Below are 25866 nucleotides of genomic sequence, written 5' to 3'. Positions count from 1 at the left end.
ATTACTGGGCTCAGCCAGAACGCTCATTCGATGGCCTGGGAATTGTAATTGTCTCTTAGTGGTTTGTAAGGATCAAATGGGAAAGGAGACTGCACGAAAGCTTACTTGGAGAAAAGCTGGGGTACTAAATGTAAATGTTTAAAGGGAAATTGGAAACTTTTTCCATCACTCTTCGTGATTTGTGGTAAAATTATGATTAGTATTGTGGTGTTTGTACCAAAGTTTGAGGCCAGGAGCACCTTTAAGACCAACAAAGTTTTATTCAAGGGATAAGCTGTCATGCGTACGCAGTCTTCCTCAGACACAAAGAAAGGGAGATACCAATGGTTACAAACAGTACAAATGGTATCATTTCATTGTATCTGAGGAAGTGTCCGTGTGCATGAAAGCTTATACCTTGAATAAAATGTGTTTGTCGTAAAGGTGCCCCTGGACTCAGACGTTGTTCTATTGCACCAGACCAACATGACCACACACCTGGTATCAATAGCATTTGTATGTGCAGTGGGAAATATAGACCAAACCTACGCCTGTTTATGCAGAAGCCATATCCCGCTGAGTTCAATGAAATCAGAGTCCAGTAGCACCTTTAAGACCAGCAAAGATTTATTCAAGGCTCATGCCTTGAATAAATCTTTGTTGGTTTTAAAGGTGCTACTGGACTTTGATTTTATTGTGCTACTTCAGACCAACATGGCTACTCATTTGAGTTCAATGAAGTTTCTTTGCAGAGACTTTACACTTTTAAAGGATTTTGTTTTATTTATTTATTTATTTATTTATTTATTTATTTATTTATTTATTTATTTATTTATTTATTTATTTATTTATTTATTTATTTATTTATTTATTTATTTATTTATATACCGCCTCTCTTAAAGACTCACGGTGATTTACAATAAAAGAAGAAAACAACCCAACCCATAAAACCCCCATACATTAAAAGATGGCTATTCATCGGAGTTAACTCCCCATCTCCCCTCCCCTGTCCAGCTGCAGTCCTTTTCCCTGTCCCACACCCCCAATCTACATTTTTCTATTTGACCAAGCACTGTTAAAATTTAGCGGATATTCCAAACTGATTTGTTATGCAGTGGAGGGCATTTTGTTTACTGAGGGGCAAAAAAAGAGGGTCAAGTACACTGCCAACCCCTTTCTGTGAGTTAACACCTCCATCTTATGACCAGGACACGTCTCAGAGCTAGATTTGAGGCCCATAATACCTGACAGACCAACAGTATTTTTTGCTACATACGCTTTCAAGAATCAAAGTGTCCCAGTGAACTGAAATATGTGTTAACAGGATTGCATCCTAATACTGTGGTATTAGAATCAGAGTAGTCCTGCAGGGGAATCAGCTACCCAAAGAGGTGGTGAGCTCACCCTCGCTGATGGTCTGGACAAATACTTATCCTGGGCCCATTCTGCACACATAGGATAATGCACTTTCAATGTGCTTTGGCAGCTGGATTTTCCTGTGCGGAACAAGAAAATCTACTTCTGAAGTGCATTGAAAGTGCATTATCTATTGTGTGCAGAATAGGCCCTGAATGCTTTAGTCTGATCCGGCATTGAGAGGGGCTGTATGGCCCCACTCTTGACTTCTATGTATGCAAAGCATGGGTCCCACCATTAGTAAATCATGTTTTTTAAATAGGCATTTTTTTTTACAGAATATGGGCATTTTCTCAACAAAGCCACATTAGGGTCCAGGGGTTGGCAAACTGTGGCCCTCCAGATGTCCATGGACTACAATTCCCATGAACCCCTGTCAGCGAATGCGAATGGACATCTGGAGGGCCACAGTTTGCCCACCCCTGTTATCGCCTATGGAATCTCTTTCACAATGTCCCTATTATGCCAAGCGGAAAGCCGCTCCACCCGTTTCAAACCTGATCTTGTCCCTGTGTAGGCTCAGTGGACAGAATTGAGCCAATTTGGCACTCTGTATCTGCATGGCACAAACGTGTATCTTCCTGACACATTTCGAGTATGCCCCTGACCCTCAAGCTATCTGTGTAGGCTGCCATCCTAAAGTCACTTTCCTGGGATCCTAGGAATCAGGTGGCCTGAATTGTTGCCAGAGCCTTTTGTGTTCATATAATTCCCCACCTTGTCCAACTTCAGACGGTCCTGATGGTGCTTTTGTTTCTCACTCACCTGCAGAGCCCGGCGTTTGCACTGTATTTGGAGACCCCCACTACAACACTTTTGACGGACGGACATTTAACTTTCAGGGAACATGTCAGTACGTTTTGACGAAAGACTGCTCCTCCTCTGCCCCGCCCTTCCAGGTGCTGGTGAAGAACGATGCCCGGCGGACTCGGTCTTTCTCCTGGACAAAATCTGTAGACCTTGTGCTGGGCGGCAGCACCGTCAGCCTCCATCAGCACCTCACCGTGAAGTGGAATGGGACTCGGATAGCTCTGCCTTACGAAACGCCCCACTTTCACGTCGACTTGGAAGGGTACCTTTTGAAAGTGACAACCAAAGCAGGTGGGGCTGGGACCAGTGCCCTTGTTACACTTAAGACCAGGGGTGGGCAGACTGTGGTCTTCCAGAGGTTCATGGACTACAATTTCCATGAGCCCCTGCCAGCGAATGCTGGCAGGGGCTCATGGGAATTGTAGTCCATGGGCATCTAGAGGGCCACAGTTTGCCCACCCCTGCTTCAGACCATGCAAAGACCATCGCAATGACAATGGCTGGGATAGAGGGGCTATGCTGTTTTATTTTAACTTCCTCAGCAGCTGGGAGGGGCTGTGGCTCAATGGAAGCACCATTGCAAGGCATGCAGGAGGTCCCAGGTTCAGTCCCTGGCATCTCCAGGGCCAGGCAGGAGGTGATGTGAAAGATCTCCATCACAGGCCATGGATACCTGTCGCCAATATGGGTAGACGAGGGCGACCTTGATGGACGAAGAGTCTTTTCAGGTTGAACCAGCTTCATGGGTGTTGATCTGTAACCAACATTTTTCAATCTAAGGAAACAGGGCGACAAGTCTTTTAAATGTTGGCACAGTGTCCTCATACATTTTATTTTTAAAATATTTGTTTCCACTATTAGTAGTTAAATGAAATGTATGCTGTTTTTTATGCAATATTGTATATCTGTAAGCTTCTTTGAGATCCAATTGCACTTTGATCAGGTTATAACTGTAGGACAGGGGAAGAAGGCGATCTCTAAAGTATTCCTGTGCAGCTTTTGTACCACCAAGTTGAAGTTAACATTCATGTGCCATGGCCTGTCAGCAGCATGGAATACTTACAGTTACTAGTAAAATACCATGGCTGGTACGGTGAACTTCCCTTTGTGTCCAGAATTATAGAGGTTGATCCCAGTCGACGCATGTCTACAGCTGAAGCTATAAATAAACCTGATTCTAGTGTCACCTTTAAGACAACAAAGTTTAATTCCGCATATAAACTTTCATGTGAATGCTCACAAAAGCCTATACCCTGAATTAAACTTTGTTGTTTTTAAAGGTGCCACTGGAATCCAACTGTCTTCTGTACATAAGCTAGTCTGTGTTGGACTTAATTGTTCCATGACACTTACTAATGGAGAGATTCACTTGCAAGCTTTAACGAAGAGCATATTTTGCAACAGTGCTGCTTCCCATGAATGCATGTCCAGAGTCCATATCATAATAGCACTTCCAACACCTTTCATCAGTCTGAATACTTTCCTTTGGAAAGATTCTGGGAACTGAGGACCGGATTATCTCCCATCCCTGCCAGTGAGCTTTTAATAAATTTTAATAATAATAATAATAATAATAATAATAATAATAATAATAATAATAATAATAATAATAATAATAATAATAATAATAATAATAATAATAATATATTGACGTCCTTAAAAGAACTATAGTGCATGCATAGACCCACGTATGCAAAGAAGCTGCACCATTCTTATTAAGTATATTAAGTATATTAATTATTCAACTTCTTGGCAATCTATATTAATCATTCACCTTCTTGGCAATCAAGAAGCTGAGTCATTAATATACCTAATAAGAATGGATGAGAGACTCATTATTTTGGCCTTTAGATTTTGTTTTTGGCTTATCTGGAACCACTATGTGCATTGGAATGATGGTGATCTTTGAAACCTAATGGTATAGTTTAGGTAGTCTGCCAGTCTTATGTGGAGGTGGATCCTGTGTGGTCTGAATCATATATCACCTAGACCAAGAATGTCCATATTTCTTCCTTTTCTGTCCTTTTCTGAGCTTCTTCCAAGGAGGCATTACTAGTCTGCCATAAAAAAAAGGTAAAGGTATCCCCTGTGCCAGCACCGGGTCATATCTGACCCTTGGAGGGTTGCCCTCTAGCGTTTTCATGGCAGACTCAATACGGGGTGGTTTGCCAGTGCCTTCCCCAGTCATTACCATTTACCCCCCAGCAAGCTGGGTACTCATTTTACCGACCTCGGAAGGATGGAAGGCTGAGTTAACCTTGAGCCGGCTGCTGGGATCGAACTCCCAGCCTCTTGGGCAGACAGCATTTCTGCTGCTTTACCACCCTGCGCCACAAGAGGCTCTTAGTCTGCCATAGAACTCCGCAAAGGCATCTGAAGGGTATTCCACAACACTTACTCAGTAGAGCTGTGTCATAGAACAGTGGTCCCTGACCCCTGCTATGGTATCCCACAGATCCAAATTTATTTTGATCTGGGGGCCTGCTTGAAAAAGAAGAACATGCACACACTGTTAGAAGTGCCAAAGACTGGGGCTCACTTCCACCGGCTTTGCAACCCACATTTGGGTCAAGCCCCACAGGTTGGGGAATGTTGCCAATAGAACACTGAGATCATTGGTTTGTGGCAGCACATTGCAGGTAAAGGGGGTGATGCTGAGGAAATTGCCATTCAGGGAAATCTACTCTTACTGGTTTTTGTGTTGAAGAAACAGTTACAGGACACTGGCCCAAGCGGAGATCTTTATCACTTTCACCGTCCTTTAAGTTGGGAATTCCAGGAGGGAAAATTTTAGTGCCTAGGTAAGATATAAGGTAAAGGTATCCCCTGTGCAAGCACAGAATCATGTCTGACCCTTGGGGTGACGCCCTATAGCATTTTCATGACAGACTCAATACAGGGTGATTTGCCATTCCCTTCCCCAGTTTTACACCCCCTCCCAGCAATTAATCATTCCCTCATTTTATTGATCTCGGAAGGATGGAAGGCTGAGTCAACCTTGAGCCGGCTGCTGGGATCGAACTCCCAGCCTCATGGTCAGAGCTTCAGACAGCATGTCTGCTGCCTTACCACCCTGCGCCACAAGAGGCTCTTAGGTGAGATATGGCCAATGCAAAAAGGGGTAACGACTGAGCAAGCTTTTGCTGACCACCTCCTCCCATAAGGAGCTGGGAGTAGTTAAATCCCACCGTAGATCATTGTATCCCAGATAAAGTTGTGAGGAGCCCCCTTGCTTTTTTGGAACACAGTTTGAAGAGCTACAGTCATGGTACCAGGAGAAATCAAGAATCAGCAAGCAGTGTGCCAGTGGTGCTTGTAGAGCAAAGAAAAAGTTTAGTAAAACATGTCCAAGTTAAACAAATTTAACGAAACAAAACAAATTGAGAAAGCTGGAGCAAGGACATTGGTCTGCTCCTCATTCCTACCCTTTGCAAAGCTCACAAGCTTTCTGGCCAACAGGCCTGCATGAAAATTACTTGCTGAACCAAAAAGCTGGTGTGATGTTAGACCTCGAGTGTGAAAAAATAGCTCTTTTCTGCATCTCCCCAAAGGATGGTGGTGTTGTGTAACATCTGTCTGGGTTTGCCTCCTGCCAAAATGAATTGCTTCTGTGTTTGGATTGAGTCTTTTTGTGTGCATGTGTGTCTTGCATCATTCAGATCTGAAATATGATTTAATAGGGAAATTGAGAACATCTGGTAACTACCGTAAAGAAAACAGGTATCATAAAATACAGGAATCTGAGATGGATGAATCTTAAAAGCGTATCAGTGATCAGGATGTCTGACAGTACAACTTTCATTAGTTATGATGGGATAATCCAGGGATGTCAAATGGAAATGAGTTGGGACTTAAAGGGCCAAATTCCCACCCACCAGATGCTCAAGATATCTTGCATGAGCCTCATTCTAGCCTGCGGTGTTCCAGCAGCAGAATGCAGTGACACTTTGAGAGCAGATCTACTCATGAGGAAGCAACCCACTGTGCTATTCCAAACAGCAGGCTAGTCAGCCTGTGTGCCAGAAGATCTGCTTCTGAGTAAGCATCCCACAGTACAATCTTAAGCAGAGTGATCCTGCCCTGAGTCCATTGGAAGGGTGTCAGTAACTCCGCTTGGGATTTCATGGCTGTCCTGCAACATGATAAAGCAGGTTGGGTAGACTTACTTCCAAGTAACTTCTGTGCTGTTTCTTGAAGGATGGGGGATGGATTCCAAAGAGCATATAAGGACTGGCAAAGAGCAAAGGAAGCAGGAAACACAAAGCAGAGGCAGAGAGAGAGACCAGAAAAGAAATGAGGCTTTCTGGTTAGAGTGCACATGGTACATTTCATTGTACACTACTCTAATTGCACTGTTTTGCTACTCTTTGTGGCATGTTTATTAAAATGGCTTGCCATTTGCAGATCTGGTCTCTTGCCCTTCTAAAGTCATTGGTTTTCTAATCTTAAAAATAGATGAAATGTGTGGCAAGAAGTCTGAGGACCTCTTGGGGACCTTGAGAGCCAGCTTGCTACAGTGGTTGTGAGTGATTCCCTGCTCCTCCACATGCAGCCAGCTGGGATCTACTTTGAAATGCTAGTTCTTGCCTGTATGTATCAGATCATCTCATTCAGGGTAATTTCACTGAGGGAATGATTAATTGACAGTATGGTGGCCAGTGGGAATCTAGAGGGGGACGCAGTAATTTTGTGACATCCCTTCCAGGGCAAATCCAGAAGCAATATCACACGATTCCTAGAGTGGACTCATGTCACTCCTAGGTTTTCAGCAGTTCCGTCACCTCTGAGTTTTCCCCAGAAATTCTGTCACATTGTTAGCGGTTGACACCAATAGTCAACGCCGTTGTCTTCCCCATAACAACCTATGGATGCAAAAGCTGGACCCTGAAGAAGGAAGACAGGAGAATAGATGCTTTCAAATTATGGTGTTGGAGACGAATGTTGCGAATACCATGGGCAGCCAAATAGATAGTTTTAGAGAGGAGCAAACCAACTATGTCATTAGAAGGCTAGATATTATGGCTATAGCTCACTTATTTTGGACACATCCTGCTATCAAACTCGCTAGAAAAATCATTAATGCTCGGCATGGTCAGCGGCAAAAGGAGACGTGGTCGCCAAGGTCGCTGGCTCAACATGATCAAAGCCAACACAGGGATGACCATGAACCAACTAAAAGAAGCAGTCAGAGACAGGGGCTTATGGTGAAGACTTTCCTATAGAATCGCCAAAGGTCAGACACAACTGAACGGATGACACCATCATAATCTGTCACACCATTGCTGATGCAAAAATGAAATAGGCGGGGTAGGACCCAGCGAAGGACCAGAAACAAGGAAAGGAATGGGGTGATGTTTTCAACAGGAACTTCAGTTTATAGAAATAATCGCTTAATAGAGAGTTGAAGTTCCTGTTGAAAACGTTAAAATTGATGTCCCTTGAAAAAGCCACATAGCGAAACATGTTGGGATTTGTTCCAGACATTATATTCCGGACATTAAAGAACTACTGAAGTTTGAAGACTCCGTAGAAGTCCATTATATTGTTATATTTGAGACACCATACTGGTATCCCAGTGCCTTACTCCATTCCTGATGGCATTTTCTCTCTCCTGCCAACTGCTGTAATGTCAGGCAGGCAAGAGACCTCCCACCAGCAGTGGGACCCCTAACAGATAGTGACTAAATATGTTGTGATTGTGGAGCTCAAACTATTTGTCAGGGATGTGTGTGTGTGTGTGGAGCAACAAGCAAGGAAGAATGTTTAATTCTTCTCTCACCGATCGCTTCTTCCGCCACTTTTCTCAAAGGTACAGTAAACTTATATCCTGGAACTCCTTGGTGAAGAAAACCGAGGGAGGATAGTTGAACAATCAGCGGGGCTAAGCCTCCCTCCCCCTACTTGCTGTTTCTCCTGTCAGCTCACCATCCCAAACTTTTCCCCCATGTGAAGCAGGCCTATGCATCATCTAAGGCAGTGGTCCCCAACCCCTGGTCCAGAGACCGGTCTCGGTGCGTGGATCAGTCGGTACCGGGCCACAGCTCCTCCTTGTCCTCCTTCCTGGCTGCTGCCTCGAGGGCTGCCCTGCCACTCTGCTGCCGGCTCACCTTTGCCATGGCTGGGGCTCCCTGTCAGCGTGGCACTGCACAGCTGCTGCTGGCAGCGCCCCCCCCCCCAGCAGGTGGCAAGAAGTCAGGGGTGCCGGCGGGAAAGCAAGCGGAGAAGGGCTCAGGCGGTGGCGGTGACGTCCCTTGGCAAAAGACTACCCCCCCCCCGGGCCTCAGTAAAATTGCCAAGCATTGACCGGTCCCCGGTGATAAAAAGGCTGGGGACCACTGATCTAGGGAACGCTTGAGCGGTATCTCAGTGCCCACCGCTGATCCACCTGCTCCTTTGTCTCCTGCAAAACAACACTGGTCTCATTCATCAAAGTTGTGAGAGTAAAAAAAAAGGAAAGAAAAGGAAGAAAGTTTGTGGCTGTCTATATAATGCACGCAAGAGACATATTATTCACAAGCTCTAATTGAAAGCATCTTGATTGTGTCTCTTCACTGCCAACAAATCCTGAATTCCTGAGGACGGTTTTGGATGGTTTCAATTGACTCGAATCTGGTCCTCCTGTTCTGTCTCGGCTCAGTAAACTACAGCAAGCCTCATTATCATGGATTTGGCAGAGCTGGGACAAGAATGGCACTCCGGAGCGTGTAATTGCCGTCTGTTGCCACCCATGATCCCCGTTAACCAAAAGTCCTTGTACTGAATGCGTTCTTAGCAGACTGACCCAAAGACTGGGAGCATCCATGCTGAAAAGCAGCTTGCAGTGACACCCAGCATTGCATTTTCCATTCTGGTAATGCTGACGTACAGCTGCAGTAAGCTATGGAGTGGACTAATATACCTGTATTGATTCTAAGGACTTTTGCAGAGTTTCTGATGCTTAGAAACCAAAATAGAAGACTGCCTTCTTCTAAAATCAGAGTCCAGTGGCACCTTTAAGACCAACAAAGATTAAATAGGCTAGTTATCATTAGTCATCAATACAGGATATTTTCTGGAGAAAGTTCAAGATAGAGGAATCTGAGTTCTCAACAGCAATGTGATTTTAGACTTAGTAGATCTCTTGTGATCACTTACCCACACTCCTGTCTTCTACTGCAGGGGTAGTCAACCTGTGGTCCTCCATATGTTCATGGACTACAATTCCCATGAGCCCCTGCCAGCATTTGCTGGCAGGGGCTCATGGGAATTGTAGTCCATGGACCTCTGGAGGGCCACAGTTGCTCACCCCTGTTCTAAGACATACCAATAGTTCTTATAACCTGTTCCACTCTGTTCTACCAGACTGTGGTATTCCCAAGTCTTTCACAGCCGGGGATACTTTAAAATGGAGATACCAGGAACTGAGCTTGTGACCTTGTGAATACAAAACAAGGCCACTGAGCTATAACTCCCCTTCCAATAGATTATGCCCTTTAGTATAAGCCATGATACTGAAGTTACGTAATGCCAATAGAAATGTTGAGATATCTTGAACAATTTGAGGCAGGTTTTTAAAAATAAGAATAATAAAACCGTCTTCTCTGGATCAGCATTATAGTTAAGATACGACAGCATGTCGTTAACTCAAGCATTTTATCTGTTCAACGTGTAGGCATTCTTTGGTTATTTTTGTTTGTTAAAACATTTGCAGCACTTAAAATTTTAACCCGGAACATGCAAATACACCTTTATTTCAGTGCTCCCCAACCTGTGGGGCAATGAAGCTTGTGGAAGTGGTACCTGGGCTTTTAACTGTTTTATTGATTTGTGTATGCTCTGCTTTGTATTGGTTTTTATTTTTCTTTTCTTTTTTGTCAAAATAAGATTGGGCTGGTGACCCACCACACTCAAAAGGCTGGGAACTGCTCCTTGTGTGAAATCAGACCATTGGTTTATCTAGCAGAATACCATCTCTTCTAGCTCCTGAGATATCAGACAGAGGGCTTCCCCTCTGAAGATCCCCTCTGAGAAAAATAGCCTATAAATAATATTAATAAGTAGGAACACCCCCCCCCCCCATTTAGTCTGCTTGGAAATAGCTTGACACGGCCATATTTAAAGTTTTATGACATCCTTCCAAAACAGCTATTTCAGGGCACCACAAAGCAACATTTCCTTTCATCTTATGAGCTATAGCCAGCCACTGAGAGGCCATAGATCTGTGGCCAATATAGTCTGAGAAAACACATGAGAGACCACATTAGGCTAGCACAGCCTTTCTCAACTTTTTACCATTGAGAACACCCTGAAGCATTCTTCAGGCTTTGAGAAACCCGAAAAGATGATGCAGAATATGGTTGGGAAGCCAAGAGTTGTACACGTTCACCTGAGCCCCCTCCCCTTCCCAATCCCTCTGGCCATTCTGGGAGGCGTGGGTGGGTTGACTTGACCATATGTGGTTTTATCACCCAATAAACGTTTAACAAATTAAAAAAATATATTGAAAATTAATTAACTCCCACCCATTCAGGAAACTCTTCCAGGGCTGTCATGAAACCCTGGTTGAGAAAGCCTGGGCTACCATAAAGCTATGATAGCTAAGGAGGGGAAGAGCTCACCCAAATTGCACCTAGTCCAAGAGACTTTTATTGTAACACTAAAATGAGAAGGGAATTACTTGAGACCATTTGCCTCCTTCCAGCCAGTGGATGGCTCATTGCTCTTTGCATTTAAATGAACTGCACCAGACACTTGAGAAGCTATCCATATGGACTGGCTATCTCTTAATTTGTTTTACAACCTTATGCCTAGATTCCAGCCTTAATTAATAATCTGAAAGGGGCATAAGGGTTGGAATCATTGGTCAATATTGGTCCTTCTGGCCTCTGGGGAAGCTTTTATCTGCACAGCTACTGAACTGTTATCAGTATAATATCCATCTGGCTTGCTGTAAAATGCTGGCATTCAGTCTTCAGTTTATTGTCAGTATTTGTGGAAGCCTTTTCAGTGGAAATAAAACTATGGAGCAATTGGGTAGGAGATCCCAGCATGGGATTCTCAGTGTATGACAAATATTCCAAATTCAGCATGTTAGACAGCCAGACTGAAAAGATAAGGAGAAAACTGGTTAAGCATTTGCCAAAAGAAACTGCAAACTGGGAAAACCCTATAAAGGCCAGGAAAGAATGCTCTTATTTTGAACAGCTCCAGATGGGACAGATGTTGTACCCTCTGGCTTCGAATCTGACCAATTCCTTGTATCCTGGTTCCCTTCCAAATGAACAGAGAACTCATCCATTCAACTAAAAAGAGACACCAGATAAAAAGTTCCAAACATAGTTTCAAGGACTGCTTTCAAATTTATTCTGCAAAATAACTCTTTTTTTTGCAGCAGTGCATGGTTCAATTAATTAAAATCATTCAATTTTCCACATATGCCCAAATGAAAATGCATAGTGTGCAGTACAATTAGGAAGCATGAAAATAGCAACTTTATTATGATTCTGGCTAATAAAGACTCACTGTTTTTCCAAAAGAGTTAGAACAAGAAACATATATGGTTTCTTATTGGAGCCTAAAGTGAATTTCTGTGATTCAGTGAACTGAAAAAAACCAGGTCTGGATTTAGTGTTTAAATCCTAAGGAACTATAAATTGTTTCATATGATTTAAACGTTGCTGAGAAAACAGCACTGAACACAACCCTGCTTCCAGTCTATTCTATCGCAGTCCTGAACTGGTTTTCCATATTTATTTACTTGCTATCCTGGATTTAGAGACTGACATTTGGATGTCAGAGGATGCAAACAAAACAGAAGCTGATGAACGTCCTCTAAATTAAAATCATGACCATTCAATTTGAAAGAGCTCCGTGATGGTCATTTCTTCCTGTCAGTGCCCTACTCTTTGGGGCATTTAAATTTCCAGTTATAGGAAATAGGCCAGTTATTACTAGTCATCAATACAGGATATTTTCTGGAGAAAGTTCAAGATAGAGGAATCTCAACAGCAATGTGATTTTAGACTAAGTAGATCTTTTGTGATCACTTACCCACACTCCTGTCTTCTACTGCAGGGGTAGTCAACCTGTGGTCCTCCAGATGTTCATGGACTACAATTCCCATGAGCACCTGACAGCAAATGCAAATGCTGGCAGGGGCTCATGGGAATTGTAGTCCATGAACATCTGGAGGACCACAGGTTGACTACCCCTGGGTATAGGTTTTATTTCCTCTGGAAATAGGGTTCCCATCACTTACCTAGGCAAATGCTGAGGGATTTTGGGGTGGCTCCTGGGAAAGGTACAGTTTAAAGAGGATTGGATATCATTTCCAGGTGGCATTCTGGAAATTTCCCTTAATCTCTATGGTAAAGACTATGGAGAGTATCGGAAATTCGTAAGCATCACTTTTCTCCTGCTCCTGAGATGGCGCTTTTCATGGAATGTGCTAAATCAGCTTGTCTCTCTGAGAAAGGAGGCTGGCTTAGGTCCAGTTCCATTGACCCTAAAGATTTGGAACTTTGGGACTTCCTCTTGTCTTCAGTTTTCTTTCTTCAGGAAAGCGGGTTCAACAGGAGGTTGGGGAGTTCTTAGTCTGAGGAAGAGTGCTTGCACTCGAAAGCTCATGCCTTGAATAAATCTTTGTTGGTCTTAAAGGTGCTACTTATTCTCTTGCTCCTCAGTTTCTCAAGGGTGGGAGAGCTTGTTGCCAGGCCTGGGCATTTGGGAGAACTACCTAGAAACAATGTAAGAAAAGACTAGTTTGGAATTTGGTGTGGAATCTTGTTCATTCTGCACCTGGGGTGGTGACTTGTGCCCAATAACAGTTTTGTATTTAGCTGGTTCACTCGTGTTGCTGTTGACCACTCTTGGACTGTAATAAATGAAATGACCTATAGCAACTTCTTGTGTCCCTCTAGGATGTTAGTTGTCTATCTGCATTTTTAAAAGATTGGTTCCAAAAATATCTCCCACCCGCAGCATGAAATGGTATAATCTATTCATCTCATTTTGTCATATTTAAATTCCTGCCTGCAAGTAGTAAGCAAGGTGTAAAGGTTGAGATTTTGAGGCAGGTGGCACTTTCCAAAACCAAGTAGCATAAGATATCTGCTACAATGAGTAACACTTAATGGGTGTCCATCAGCAACGATTAGGTTCAGTCCTGGTTCAAAAGACCTCAGGTACTGCAGCTGCAAAAGAACACCAAAGAGCTTCTACCATCCAGGTAGTACTTTGTCTGAGGGACCAACGTTCTGATTATATGTCACCTTCTTATTTCCATAAGTAACCATCTTGCCTTCTTTTGCAGGACTGGAAATCTCTTGGGATGGAGACAGTTTTGTCGAAGTCATGGCTGCACCGCATCTCAAGGGCAGGTTGTGTGGTTTGTGCGGCAACTACAATGGCCACAAGAGAGATGACTTGATTGGAGGAGATGGGAATTTCAAGTTTGATGTCGATGACTTTGCCGAGTCCTGGCGTGTGGAGTCCAATGAGTTCTGCACTCGCCCTACGAAGAAGCACTTTCCTGAATTGTGCCAGGGAACAGTGAGGGTGAAACTCCGGGCTCACCGGGAATGCCAGAAACTCAAAGCTTGGGACTTCCAGACTTGCCATTCAACAGTTGACTATGATACTTTTTATCGGTAAGTGCAGCTTTTTTGATGAGCAAAGCGAGAATAAGGGGGGGGGGGGCGAGAAACCCTGGTGAAAAACGCTGCTGAACATCTACTGGAAGGGGAACAGAGAGAGGAAGGGGAGCACAAAACGATAAGAAGGTAGTAAGGAAGAGCAACTCTGCTATGCAAAAAGAAAGGGGGTATGCCAACACTGAAATAATGTAGAAATAATGTTGCTAGGAAGAAGGAACTGGAACCCAGCATCTTGCAAGTAAGCCCACAGCAATTACTAAATCACCACGAGTTTATTCAGGACAGAGCAAGCTTGGCTAGGCAGCAAAGTGTCCTTTTCTGCCCTCATTAGCATTGCCCTATAGTAAATCCCGCAGGATATATGCCAGTGTGGCATAAGTTTAAGAGCAGCGTGGCGTGTGTGACTGAGGAAACCATTCAGGTTTCTGAACCAATATTAAAGGAGGGGCAGAAGGGCCAGAAGTTAGTTTTAAAAGACGGTGTGGGAGCAAAAATTCCCAAGGCTAGTGTTTCTTCCTAATTTGGAAGCTGGCTTGTAAGACTGTTTAAATTTGAGAGTCTTTTATGCTTTGGAAACCTGAATATCCACCAGTGGGGTCCACCTGATTGCTAAGGACCTTACCTGGGGTCCTGTTGCTCAGCTGTCAAGAGATGGGTCATATGAGCATGGGAGAGAGTCTTTTCTTTGGTAGATCCTCAGAGGTGTTGCCAATCTCCAGGTGGTAGCTGAAGATCTGGGAGATCAGTTTACCTGGAGAAAACAGCCACTTTAGATGGTAAACTCTATGGCATTTTATTTATTTATTTATTTATTTATTTATTTATTTATTTATTTATTTATTTATATATATTTATATACCACTGCTCTCAAAAGTCTTGCGGCGGTTTACAGAGATTCTTAAGAACAATAAAATCCCATAAAAACCCATTAAAACATAATTAATACACAATATCATGATGGCGGATAATAAATATATAACCCACTCCCCTCCCCCGTCCTTGAAGTCCTTCCCTTTCCCAAATCCCAACCCCTGCCCTCTTTAGGCTCAAGCCCCCCCCCCCAAGGTGTTTCCCAACCCAGAACTGGTAGCCCTCACCTATGGAATTCCCCACTCCTTGTAAACTTGCCTGGTGTCTTTTATTAGGCATGAGGCACCAAGGGAAGGAAAGACATTCTTATTCTTCTAATCTTTTGGTGACAGATAGATCTCCCTCTTGCCTCCGCATTTTTGTTCTCATTTAACACTGGTGGTCTGAGCCCATAACATTTGGATGCTATGCTGTTTTTCTCACTTCTTGACTTTGGTGCTCTTTGTTTGTTGTTTCTCATTTTATGAATTTCACAGCTTTAGTTTCGTTTTTTATTTTTTGTAAACCTCTTTAAGAGCTTCAGGATGGCCTAGGGGAGGAGGGTCAGGGACCTGCCTAAATAGTGGAGTTCTGCAATGAGAAGGGAATACAACAGGCATGCCATTCTGGTGATGTAACAGGCATGCCCAGTCTCCTCCAAACTCAGAAGCTAAGTAGGGTTGACCTCGGTTAGTATTTGAATGGGAGACCTCCAAGGAAAACTACGGTCAAGGCATAGAGGTAGACAGTGGCAAGCCACGTCCGATCTTCTGTTGCCTGGCCACCAGATCCTCCTGCAACTGTAGGATTTCCTGGCTATACTATACTATCCATCCCTCTAACCCTCCCTCCCTCCCTCCCTCCCTCCCTCCATCCATCCATCCATCCATCCATACATACATACATACATTTAATGCAGGAGTTCCTAACCTATCTAATTTATATACAGTCATGAACCATGGCTCTTCACGCTATTGGTCAGTTTTGGTTTAATTTCTGTGAAAGAACACTTGCATAATATTTTGGTTGGGGATCACCGCAACATGAGGAACTGTCTTAAAAGGTTGCGGCATTAGGAAGGTTGAGAACCACTGCTCTAATATATTCTACGCTTGAGGCTATGATCCCTGAAAAGCCCCATCCAAGGAGAGGAGAGTTTACAGGATGGTTGTAGCACTTTCATTTCCTCCGTATTGCTAGATCAACACAGTGTACTAAGTACTATTAACCAAAGGAGTTCTGCTGTTTATATTTCAGCAATAACTCCATTTTACCACGGCCATTTTTCACAGGTAAGTGATGAAAACTGAAAATGGAGACCAGGCACTGAGAGATCAGGCTTCATTTCATACAACCCTGCAACTGCTCTTTTATTTCATAGTTGGGATTTTTCTTCCTACTTCCTCTTTAAAAATTCCTTGTGATTAATTTAGTGCAATGAAATCCTTGACATGAGAAAGAAAAGTGATTTATATCTTGGCTAGGCAGGTACAAAACATCACAGGGAAATGACATGCAAAGGTTACCGTAGCTGCCTTTCTCTTTTCACTATGGAAGTAATATTGGTGGAAAATAAAGGTAGTCCCTTGAAGATGATGCAGTGTTATACTTCAAAGGGCACTGGTACATTTGTGTGAATGCTGGAAAAGTGGAGGGTCTCTTGAAACTGACATGACTAGTTTGAAACTGACAGCAGCATTTTCAAGGAGATTTGATAGCCATCTTCAAGTATTTAAAGGCTGCCATATAGAGCAGTGTTCCCCAACCCCCGGTCGAAGACTGGTACTGGTCTGTAGATCAGTCGGTACCGGGCCGCAGCTTCTCCTCGTCCTCCTCCCTGGCTGCTGCCTCAGGGGCTGCCCTGCCACTCTGCCGCTGGCTCACCTTTGGTGCTCTCTGGCGGCCACCATGGCTGGGGCTACCCCTCAACACGGCACTGCACAGCTACTGCTGGCAGCGCCCCCCAGTGGGTGGCGGGAAATCAGGGGTGCCGGCGGGAAAGCAAATATGCCCCTCTCCAGTAACTCCCCCCCCTCAAATAAAAAACATACGATATGGTTTATTCTTTCTTTGTAGTGAAGGGGCTCTAATCCCTTGAAAATTTTGGATTTATTTATTTGGGGATTTCTATACTGCTCCCTTGTGACTAGTCCCCTCGAGATGGTTTTCAACAAGGTTTGTGACAGTACATATAAAACCAAAATATGTAAACCATCGGTGGAAGAAATAGTAACACATTTTTAAAAAGATGATTCAAATTATCACAACTTAAAAACTGCTAGTGCCACGGAAGTGAGAGGGGGGTAGAAAGGGAGAGTGAAGGGTGGAAGGAGGCCTGGCTGAGATGTTCTGTCAGTTTCTCCGCTGGCCACAATCGTAAGCCCAGCAGAAGAGCTCCATCATGCAGGCCCTGCGGAACTCAGTGAGTTCCGTCAGGGCCCTGATCTCTCCCAGGAGCTCATTTCACTAAGCGGAAGACAGGGCCAAGAAGGCCCTTGATCTGGTCGAGGCCATCTTTGTGGCCAGGAACCTCCAAATGGTTGGCATTAGCTGACTGAAGAGCTCTCTGAGGGTTGTATTCAGTTAGGCCAGGCTTTCTTGACGGTCCTGGAAGGGTTTCTCAAATGGATGGGAGTTAATTAATTTTAAATGTATTTTGTTATACATTTATAGGGTGATATGACCATTTATGGTCATGTCAACACCCAAAATGGCCAATGATGGGCCTGGAAGGGGTGAGAAAGGGAGGGGCCTTGGGTGGAGATGTACTCAGCTATGCTTCCCTACCATATTCTGCATGATGGTGCCACATCTGGGGTTTTTCGAAGCCAGAAGAATGTTAAAACCAGAACCCTGAACCAGATCCGGAATTCATTTGGGAGCCAGTGAAGCTGCCCCTTTCAGCACTTTCCCCGAGCTTTACAATATCACTTACAAGAGCAGACAAGCAAGTAGGAAACTGCTTTGAAGTTAGTACAGATTACTGAAAGAGCCCAGCCTTCAAGAAGCATCTTAATACAGCTTCCCGTTGAAATTGTACCTCTTCTAACCTAGAAAGTACCTCCTTGAGCCTGGCAACCGTAACAAAATTGGAGAAACCTTTTGTGCTGAATCTCCCCCCACCCGAGAATATTCTTTAGGTGATTGTGTTCCCTGATCACAGTAGCCAATGGTGTGGTGTGGAGTCGGGGTGCGGAAAGGTATAGGTATGGTACAGGGGCCAGAGGTGACCCAAGCTATCAGGCCAAAGGCAGCAGCTGCTCCAGGATAAGGCATGGGATAGTGCAAGTGGCATGATTGCCACATTAGGACTGGGGTTGCTCTACCTTTTAACACAAATCAGCAGCTGAACACAATGTCGGGTTGCTTGGTCTCCCCACCCCAGTAGCTGGCAGGAGATGGGGTGGGGTGAGGTCACCAGATCCAGGTTGGGAAATTCCTGGAGCTTTGGGGTGGAGCCTGTATATGTCATTCCATGTGGGTGTGGCCTATTCCCATAACATTTGCAGGAATAGGTGGCTGGGTCTGGCCCTCTTAAGCTGCACAAGAATCACACAATTACCTCTATACAAGTATGTATGTGGAGATAATAAACTTCTGTAGATGTCCTGGAGTAATTTCATCCTGATTTTGAACGGAATGGCTTGAAATGAGTTGATCTTTACAGTGCAGGCTTCTCTTTTGTCATAGAAGACTTGCTTGTTGATCACTGGAGGGCAAGAAGTTAAGAAATAAGGCACAGCCTTTAAACGAGAGATCAGTTGGCAACTCTGTTACTTTCTTTCCGCCCCACTCTTTTCTCCTCCAAGGCATCAATACTACCTTAAATTTCATGACAGTCCTCCTTAAGTGATCCGCTTCTGATAAGAATTCTGCGAAATCTGCTGTGCAAGAACATTACAAATGAGAATATGTTCACTTCAAATGCCAAAAAAGGCAACCGGCTTGAGAATTTCAGCCATCTGCATCACACTGTATTCATTACGATGATATTTCTGTGGTCATCTTAACATGAATTTTAGAATTCTTTTCTCCATGAGATATCATGTATTCCCTAGTTAGAAATACAAAGCACCCATTATCTGGATGTTCTTTTACGGAAATGGACATTTTTTTTACAGGCAAATACCATGGAGCTGTTTTAAAAGTATTCAAGGGTGACGAGGTTGAGCTTCCCATTTATTTTATGGATATATTTGGGTATTTAACCTCACATTTTTTCTTCCCCATGGGGAACCCAAAGCAAAATAAATTAGGGGGAGAGGGTACTGACTGGTACCCCCATGGCTATGGGGTACTGGATCATTCAGATTTTAGGCTAACACTCAAACCATTACCCGACACCGACTTAAGAAGAAGAGTTGGTTCTTATATGCCACTTTTCTCTACCTGAAGGAGGCTCAAAGCAGCTTACATTCGCCTTCCCTTTCCTCTCCCCACAACAGACACCCTATGAGGTGGGTGAGGCTTTGAAAGCCCTGATATCACTGCTCAGTCAGAACAACAGTAGACGTAGCAACTGTAGATGTAGGGGGTGGATCTCTCTTATCCTGCTACTGAGCAAGAATTCAATATTATTAGATGACGAGGTTAAGGTCATGATCTGTTCCTTGCCCCACCCACCGTATGCTGCTCTGTGTATGGCAGTTTCCTCCTCCCAACTCCCCCCCCCCCCAAGTCAGCAGCCTTGCTTCTAGCGTGGGAGACCTGCCTGTGCCAAACCAGGAGGCTGGACTGAACCAACAGGCCTCTCTCTGTGGAATGAAATATTTAGTGGCTTGATGAAGAGCCAGTAACAACTGAGAATACAGATCCTACTTTGACAGAGCCATGAGGTCATGGACCCGAATTATTACTTCACGAGTATATGGCGCATATCTAGTCCTCCAACTTATTTGTTGTAAATATCCCCGCGTAACAAAAGGAATACTGTTAGCAAAAGAGAGTGCGTAACTTTACGTAGCACAGATGAAGACATACAACATCTCCGTTTGATCTAAACACGTTCAGGCTAAAACGATCACGAGAAAATCAGGGATGTGCGGTGCTCTTTCGAGGGACGAAATAACATATGAGAAAGGTGTCCCCTGCCCACACTGAGAACTGAGTTTTTGTTATTTATCCAAAGTCTACAGCAGGGGTAGTCAAACTGCAGCCTTCCAGATGTCCATGGACTACAATTCCCATGAGCCCCTGCCAGCAAATGCTGGCAGGGGCTCATGGAAATTGCAGTCCATGGACATCTGGAGGGCCGCAGTTTGACTAACCCTGGTCTACAGCTTATTCAAAACTCTTTAATTATAAAGGTATCCCCTGTGCAAGCACCGAGTCATGTCTGATCCTTGGGGTGATGCCCTCTAGCATTTTCATGGCAGATTCAATACGGGGTGGTTTGCCAGTGCCTTCCCCAGTCATTACCGTTTACCCCCCAGCAAGCAAGCTGGGTACTCATTTTACCGACCTCGGAAGGATGGAAGGCTGAGTTGACCTTGAGCCGGCCGCTGGGATTGAACTCCCAACCTCATGGGCAGAGCTTTCAGACAACATTTCTGCTGCCTTACCACTCTGCGCCACAAGAGGCTCTGTAATTCAGCAGGATTGCTAGCTTTGGGTTGGTAAATACCTAGTAATTCTGGAGGTGGAGCCTGAAGAGTTCAGGGATTGGGGAGAGGAGGGATTTCAGTGGAATATAAGGCCCATTGAAGAGTCTACCTCCAAAGTGACCATTTTCTCCAGGGTAACTGATATCTTGTTGCCTGGAGCTCAGTAGTAAAAGCAGGCGCTCTCCAGCCAGCACTCGGAGCTTGTCAACCCTATAATTCAGACATAAGATGCATAAAAATAACTTGGTTTATGAAACTTTTTTATAATTCCACGATTAGGACTGGGGGAATCAGGGTGTAGTCTGCACGGGGATTTTTACCCACTGCCCGCTCAAATAAATCCCTCCCGTCTGCACAGAATTCGATTTCCATTTTGATTTAGGGTGCTTAACATTTTTCTTTGCAACATGTGCGATTGATCCGAAGTGACCCTGCCTTTCCTCCGTGATATCCAAAAGTGGATTAAACTCTCGATATTTGAAAAATTGCCATCAGTAAGCAATCAGATTTCTGCTTTTTGCAAACTAACTTCCTTCTCCGTGCCTTGTAGCAAAGCAGCCTTCCCTGATTGGCCAGGGTGTCAGTTCAAAGGCTTCCTGGTTTCTGATTGCAGGGCTTGTCTTAAAGTGACTGTGCTCCAGAAGTCCTAACTTTGCTCAGCAGAGAATTGCCTCTTATTTTCTCCTCCTCTGCTGTCTCCAATCCTCTCTCCCAACCCCCTCGTTCAAGAAAAGAAAGAGACTCCTGCTCTGCTTGGCTTCTCTCCCCGCTCTGAGCTTTCCCAATCGAGTGCAGAACACTTTCTGTTTCAAGGGGGGGGGGGAAATAGAGGAAGACCTGAGTTCAAATCGATCTGAATTCAGCAGGATCCACAATGGAAAAAACAAAGGAAGGGCAGAATCAGCCCTGGACTCAAATCCCTATTCAGTCTTGAAGGTCATTTGAATGGCCCAGTCAAACAGAGTAGTTGTGTGGATAAATGAGAGTGTGGATACTCTGAGTAGTTTTGAGGAAGGGTAGGACAAAATCAAATAAGTAGTAACTAAGCTGGCATCATGGTATACAAAGAAATACCTAGATATTGTGTTGTTGTTGTTGTTGTTATTTGCGAAGTCGTGTCCGACCCATCGCGACCCCATGGACAATGATCCTCCAGGCCTTCCTGTCCTCTACCATTCCCCGGAGTCCATTTAAGTTTGCACCGACTGCTTCAGTGATTCCATCCAGCCACCTCATTCTCTGTCGTCCCCTTCTTCTTTTGCCCTCGATCGCTCCCAGCATTAGGCTCTTCTCTAGGGAGTCCTTCCTTCTCATGAGGTGGCCAAAGTATTTGAGTTTCATCTTCAGGATCTGGCCTTCTAAAGAGCAGTCAGGGTTGATCTCCTCTAGGACTGACCGGTTTGTTCGCCTTGCAGTCCAAGGGACTCGCAAGAGTCTTCTCCAGCACCAGAGTTCAAAAGCCTCAATTCTTTGACGCTCGGCCTTCCTTATGGTCCAACTTTCGCAGCCATACATTGCAACTGGGAATACCATAGCCTTGACTAAACGCACTTTTGTTGGCAGGGTGATGTCTCTGCTTTTTAGGATGCTGTCTAGATTTGCCATAGCTTTCCTCCCCAGGAGCAAGCGTCTTTTAATTTCTTTGCTGCAGTCCCCATCTGCAGTGATCTTGGAGCCCAGGAAAATAAAATCTGTCACTACCTCAATTTCTTCCCCATCTATTTGCCATGAATTGAGAGGGCCGGATGCCATGATCTTTGTTTTCTTGATGTTGAGTTTCAAGCCAACTTTTGCACTCTCCTCCTTCACCTGCATCAACAGGCTCTTTAGTTCCTCTTCACTTTCTGCCATTAGAGTGGTATCATCTGCATATCTAAGGTTGTTGATATTTCTCCCTGCAATCTTGATCCCAATTTGTGATTCCTCTAATCCTGCATTTCTCATGATGTGCTCTGCATACATGTTAAATAGGCAAGGCGACAGTATACAGCCTTGCCGAACTCCTTTCTCAATTTTGAACCAGTCAGTGATTCCATGTTCAGTTCTCACTGTTGCTTCTTGACCTGCATATAAATTTCTCAAGAGACAAATAAGATGCTCTGGTATTCCCATCTCTTTAAGAACTTGCCACAATTTGTTGTGCTCCACACAATCAAAGGCTTTAGCATAGTCAATGAAGCAGAAGTAGACGTTCTTCTGGTACTCCCTAGCTTTCTCCATGATCCAGCGTATGTTGGCAATTTGATCTCTAGTTCCTCTGCCTCTTCGAAATCCTGCCTGTACTTCTGGAAGTTCTCGGTCCACATATTGCTGGAGCCTAGCTTGTAGGATTTTGAGCATAACTTTGCTAGCATGAGAAATTAGTGCAATGGTGCGGTAGTTTGAACATTCTTTGGCATTGCCCTTCTTTGGGATTGGAATGTAAACTGACCTTTTCCAATCCTGTGGCCACTGTTGAGTTTTCCAAATTTGCTGGCATATTGAGTGTAGCACTTTTACTGCATCGTCTTTTAAAATTTTGAATAGTTCAACTGGAATGCTGTCACCACCACTAGCTTTATTGTTGCTCAGACTTCCTAAGGCCCATTTGACTTCACATTCCAGGATGTCTGGCTCCAGGTCAGTAACTACCCCACTGTGGTCATCAGGGATGTTAAGCTCGCTCTTGTATAGTTGTTCTGTATAATTTTGCCACCTTTGTTTAATCTCTTCTGCTTCTGTGAGGTCCCTACCATTTTGGTCCCTTATCATACCCAACTTTGCATGAAACGTTCTCTTCATATCTCCAATTTTCTTGAAAAGATCTCTGGTCCTCCCCATTCTATTGTTTTCTTCTATTTGTTTGCACTGTTCATTTAAGAAGGCATTCTTATCTCTTCTAGCTTTTCTCTGGAATTCTGCATTCAATTGGGTGTATCTTTCTCTTTCTCCCTTGCCTTTCACTTCCCTTCTCTCCTTAGCTATTTGTAAAGCTTCCTCAGACAGCCATTTTGATTTCTTGCATTTCTTTTTCTTTGGGATTGTTTTAGTTGCTACCTCTTGTACAATGTTGTGAACCTCAGTCCATAGTTCTTCAGGCACTCTGTCTATCAGATCTAATTCCTTAAATCTATTTGTCACCTCTACTGTGTATTCGTCGGGGATATGATTTAGTTCATACCTGAGTGGCCTAGTGCTTTTCCCTACTTTCTTCAATTTAAGCCTAAATTTTGCAACAAGAAGCTCATGATCTGAACCACAATCAGCTCCTGGTCTTGTTTTTATTGACTGGATAGAACTTTTCCATCTTTGGCTGCAGAGCACATAGTCAATCTGATTTCTGTGTTGACCGTCTGGTGATGTCCATGTGTAGAGTCGTCTCTTCGGTTGTTGGAAAAGAGTGTTTGCTATGACCATTGTATTCTCTTGACAAAATTCTACCAGCCTGTGCCCTGCTTCATTTTGTACTCCAAGGCCAAACTTGCCTGTTATCCCCGTTATCTTTTGGCTTCCTACTTTAGCATTCCAATCCCCCATGATGATAAGCACATCATTTTTTGGCGTTGCTTCTAGAAGGTGTTGTAGGGCTTCATAGAACTGATCAACTTCATCCTCTTCAGCAGCAGTGGTTGGGGCATAGACCTGCATCACTGTGATGTTGAATGGTTTGCCTTGGATTCGAACTGAGATCATTCTGTCATTTTGGGGATTGTATCCCAAGACTGCTTTTCCTACTCTCTTATTGATTATGAAGGCTACTCCATTTCTTCTGTGAGATTCTTGTCCACAGTAGTATACCTGATGGTCATCTGAATTAAATTCACCCATTCCTGTCCATTTTAGTTCACTGATTCCTAAAATGTCGATGTTCAGTCTTGTCATTTCTTGTTTGACCACGTCCAGCTTACCTTGATTCATGGATCTGACGTTCCAGGTTCCTATGGAATAAAAATCTTTACAGCATCGGACTGTCTTTTCGCCACCAGTTACTTCCACAACTGAGCGTCCTTTCGGCTTTGGCCCAGTCGCTTCATTCATTCTGGCGCTACTCGTACTAGCCATCTGCTCATCCCCAGTAGCATATTGGACACCTTCCGACCTGAGGGGCTCATCTTCCAGCGTCATATCGTTATACCTATTGGAACTGTCCATAGAGTTTTCATGGCAAAGATACTGGAGTGGTTTGCCATTTCCTTCTCCAGTGGATCACCTTTTGTCAGAGCTCTCAGCTATGACCTGTCCGTCTTGGGTGGCCCTGCACGGTATAGCTCATAGCTTCACTGAACTACGCAAGCCCCCTTGCCACAACAAGGCAGCGATCCTTGAAGGGGGTAGATATTGTACATACTTCTTTTTTCTTTAAAGAAACAAACATTTAACCCCCTTAACTCCTCCGGGAATATTTCATCAACATGGCCGCGATTTTAACACACTGATGTTATACATGCTATTATATTAGTTAGCCTACAAACTGTAGTATGGTTCCTTTATTCCAAAAATACAATAAGATTACCAAGCATCTCACCGTTGGTGCAGCTCACAGAAATAAATTTGATCAAAGCACATTTGCCGTTTCTCAGTTTGGCTGAATGATGAGATAACGGGCCTCAGCTCGGATTAAGACTTACATGAACATATTTGGTCATCTTCTTTTAATACCTCCTTCGTTGGGCAGATGCCATCCACAAAACACGGATCTGGAGTCTTGTTGAGAGACGTTCCTCAGGAACCTTGCACTTGGAAGGCTGACATCCGTCCCCCACCTTTGGGTTTGTGGTTATTACAGCTGGAAGACATTGACACCGTTCCAGAGGATTCACAGATGTCTCCTTTCCCGCTGAGGAGCTGGGAATTGGATGTTGAGAAGGGAGCGCATGGGGGCGGGACGTCAGATCCTGACAAGGCTATAGCATTGGACAGACATCACTCACCTGGGACTCTCCATGGCTTCCTTCCAGTCTAAGACTGATGCATTTCCCCTGTGAGCCACTTTATGCTTTCTCTGTGTGGAAAGCTAATGATTTTTGTTGTTGCTGTTTAGAAGGAGGGGGACCAGGGGGGGATTTATAGGGACACCAGATGAAGCAACATATTATTTTGTAATTAGAACATAGGGAAGTTCCTCTTGGTTCACAAAGATGGAATGCTGCATTTGGTTCCCCCTAATTATATAATGGGACCATATTTCTTTATTTAAATGCGGTTTCCAGGCAGCAACATAGAATTCTTCTCTCTTGTTTGCCTTCTGTGCAGGCATGTCTGTATGTTTGTGTACACGCACACCCAGTGAAATCCTTAACAAGTTCCTTACTTCATTCGTTGAATCAGTTAACACTGGGTCAAACATACCCGATCTGCTATCCCTCCCTGTCTAAGGTATGTGTCTGGGGTGCATAGGGTCATTCTGGATAGTTTTCTATAGGCAGTTGAAAAAGCATTTTTTGGCTTAACCATCTCTTGCAGCATCATGTGATCTCCCATCACACGTTGCCACACACATGTGCCTTCAGGGAGCTGTGCCCGCACAGGTGGGGTATTCTCTGGAAGTGATACCTTTCCTCTCTATTACCATTGATGGTCACATAGATATACTTTCA

The 25866-nt window shown here is 44.1% G+C and overlaps 1 protein-coding gene across 1 annotated transcript in view; it reads left to right on the top strand.

Annotated features, from left to right (window-relative positions):
* Nucleotides 1–25866, top strand: part of BMPER (BMP binding endothelial regulator) — a 216185-nt gene that overhangs the window by 139779 nt on the left and 50540 nt on the right. The window contains exons 12-13 of the mRNA XM_077302588.1: nt 2167–2496; nt 13496–13832. Coding sequence (XP_077158703.1) covers nt 2167–2496; nt 13496–13832 — 667 coding nt within the window. The remainder of the gene's footprint in view (nt 1–2166; nt 2497–13495; nt 13833–25866) is intronic.

This window comes from Paroedura picta, chromosome 11 (genome assembly GCF_049243985.1).
Source record: "Paroedura picta isolate Pp20150507F chromosome 11, Ppicta_v3.0, whole genome shotgun sequence".
Taxonomy (NCBI): Eukaryota; Metazoa; Chordata; class Lepidosauria; order Squamata; family Gekkonidae; genus Paroedura; species Paroedura picta.
Note: the sequence above shows the minus strand (reverse complement) of the source record. Positions and strands in the feature narration are given on the sequence as shown.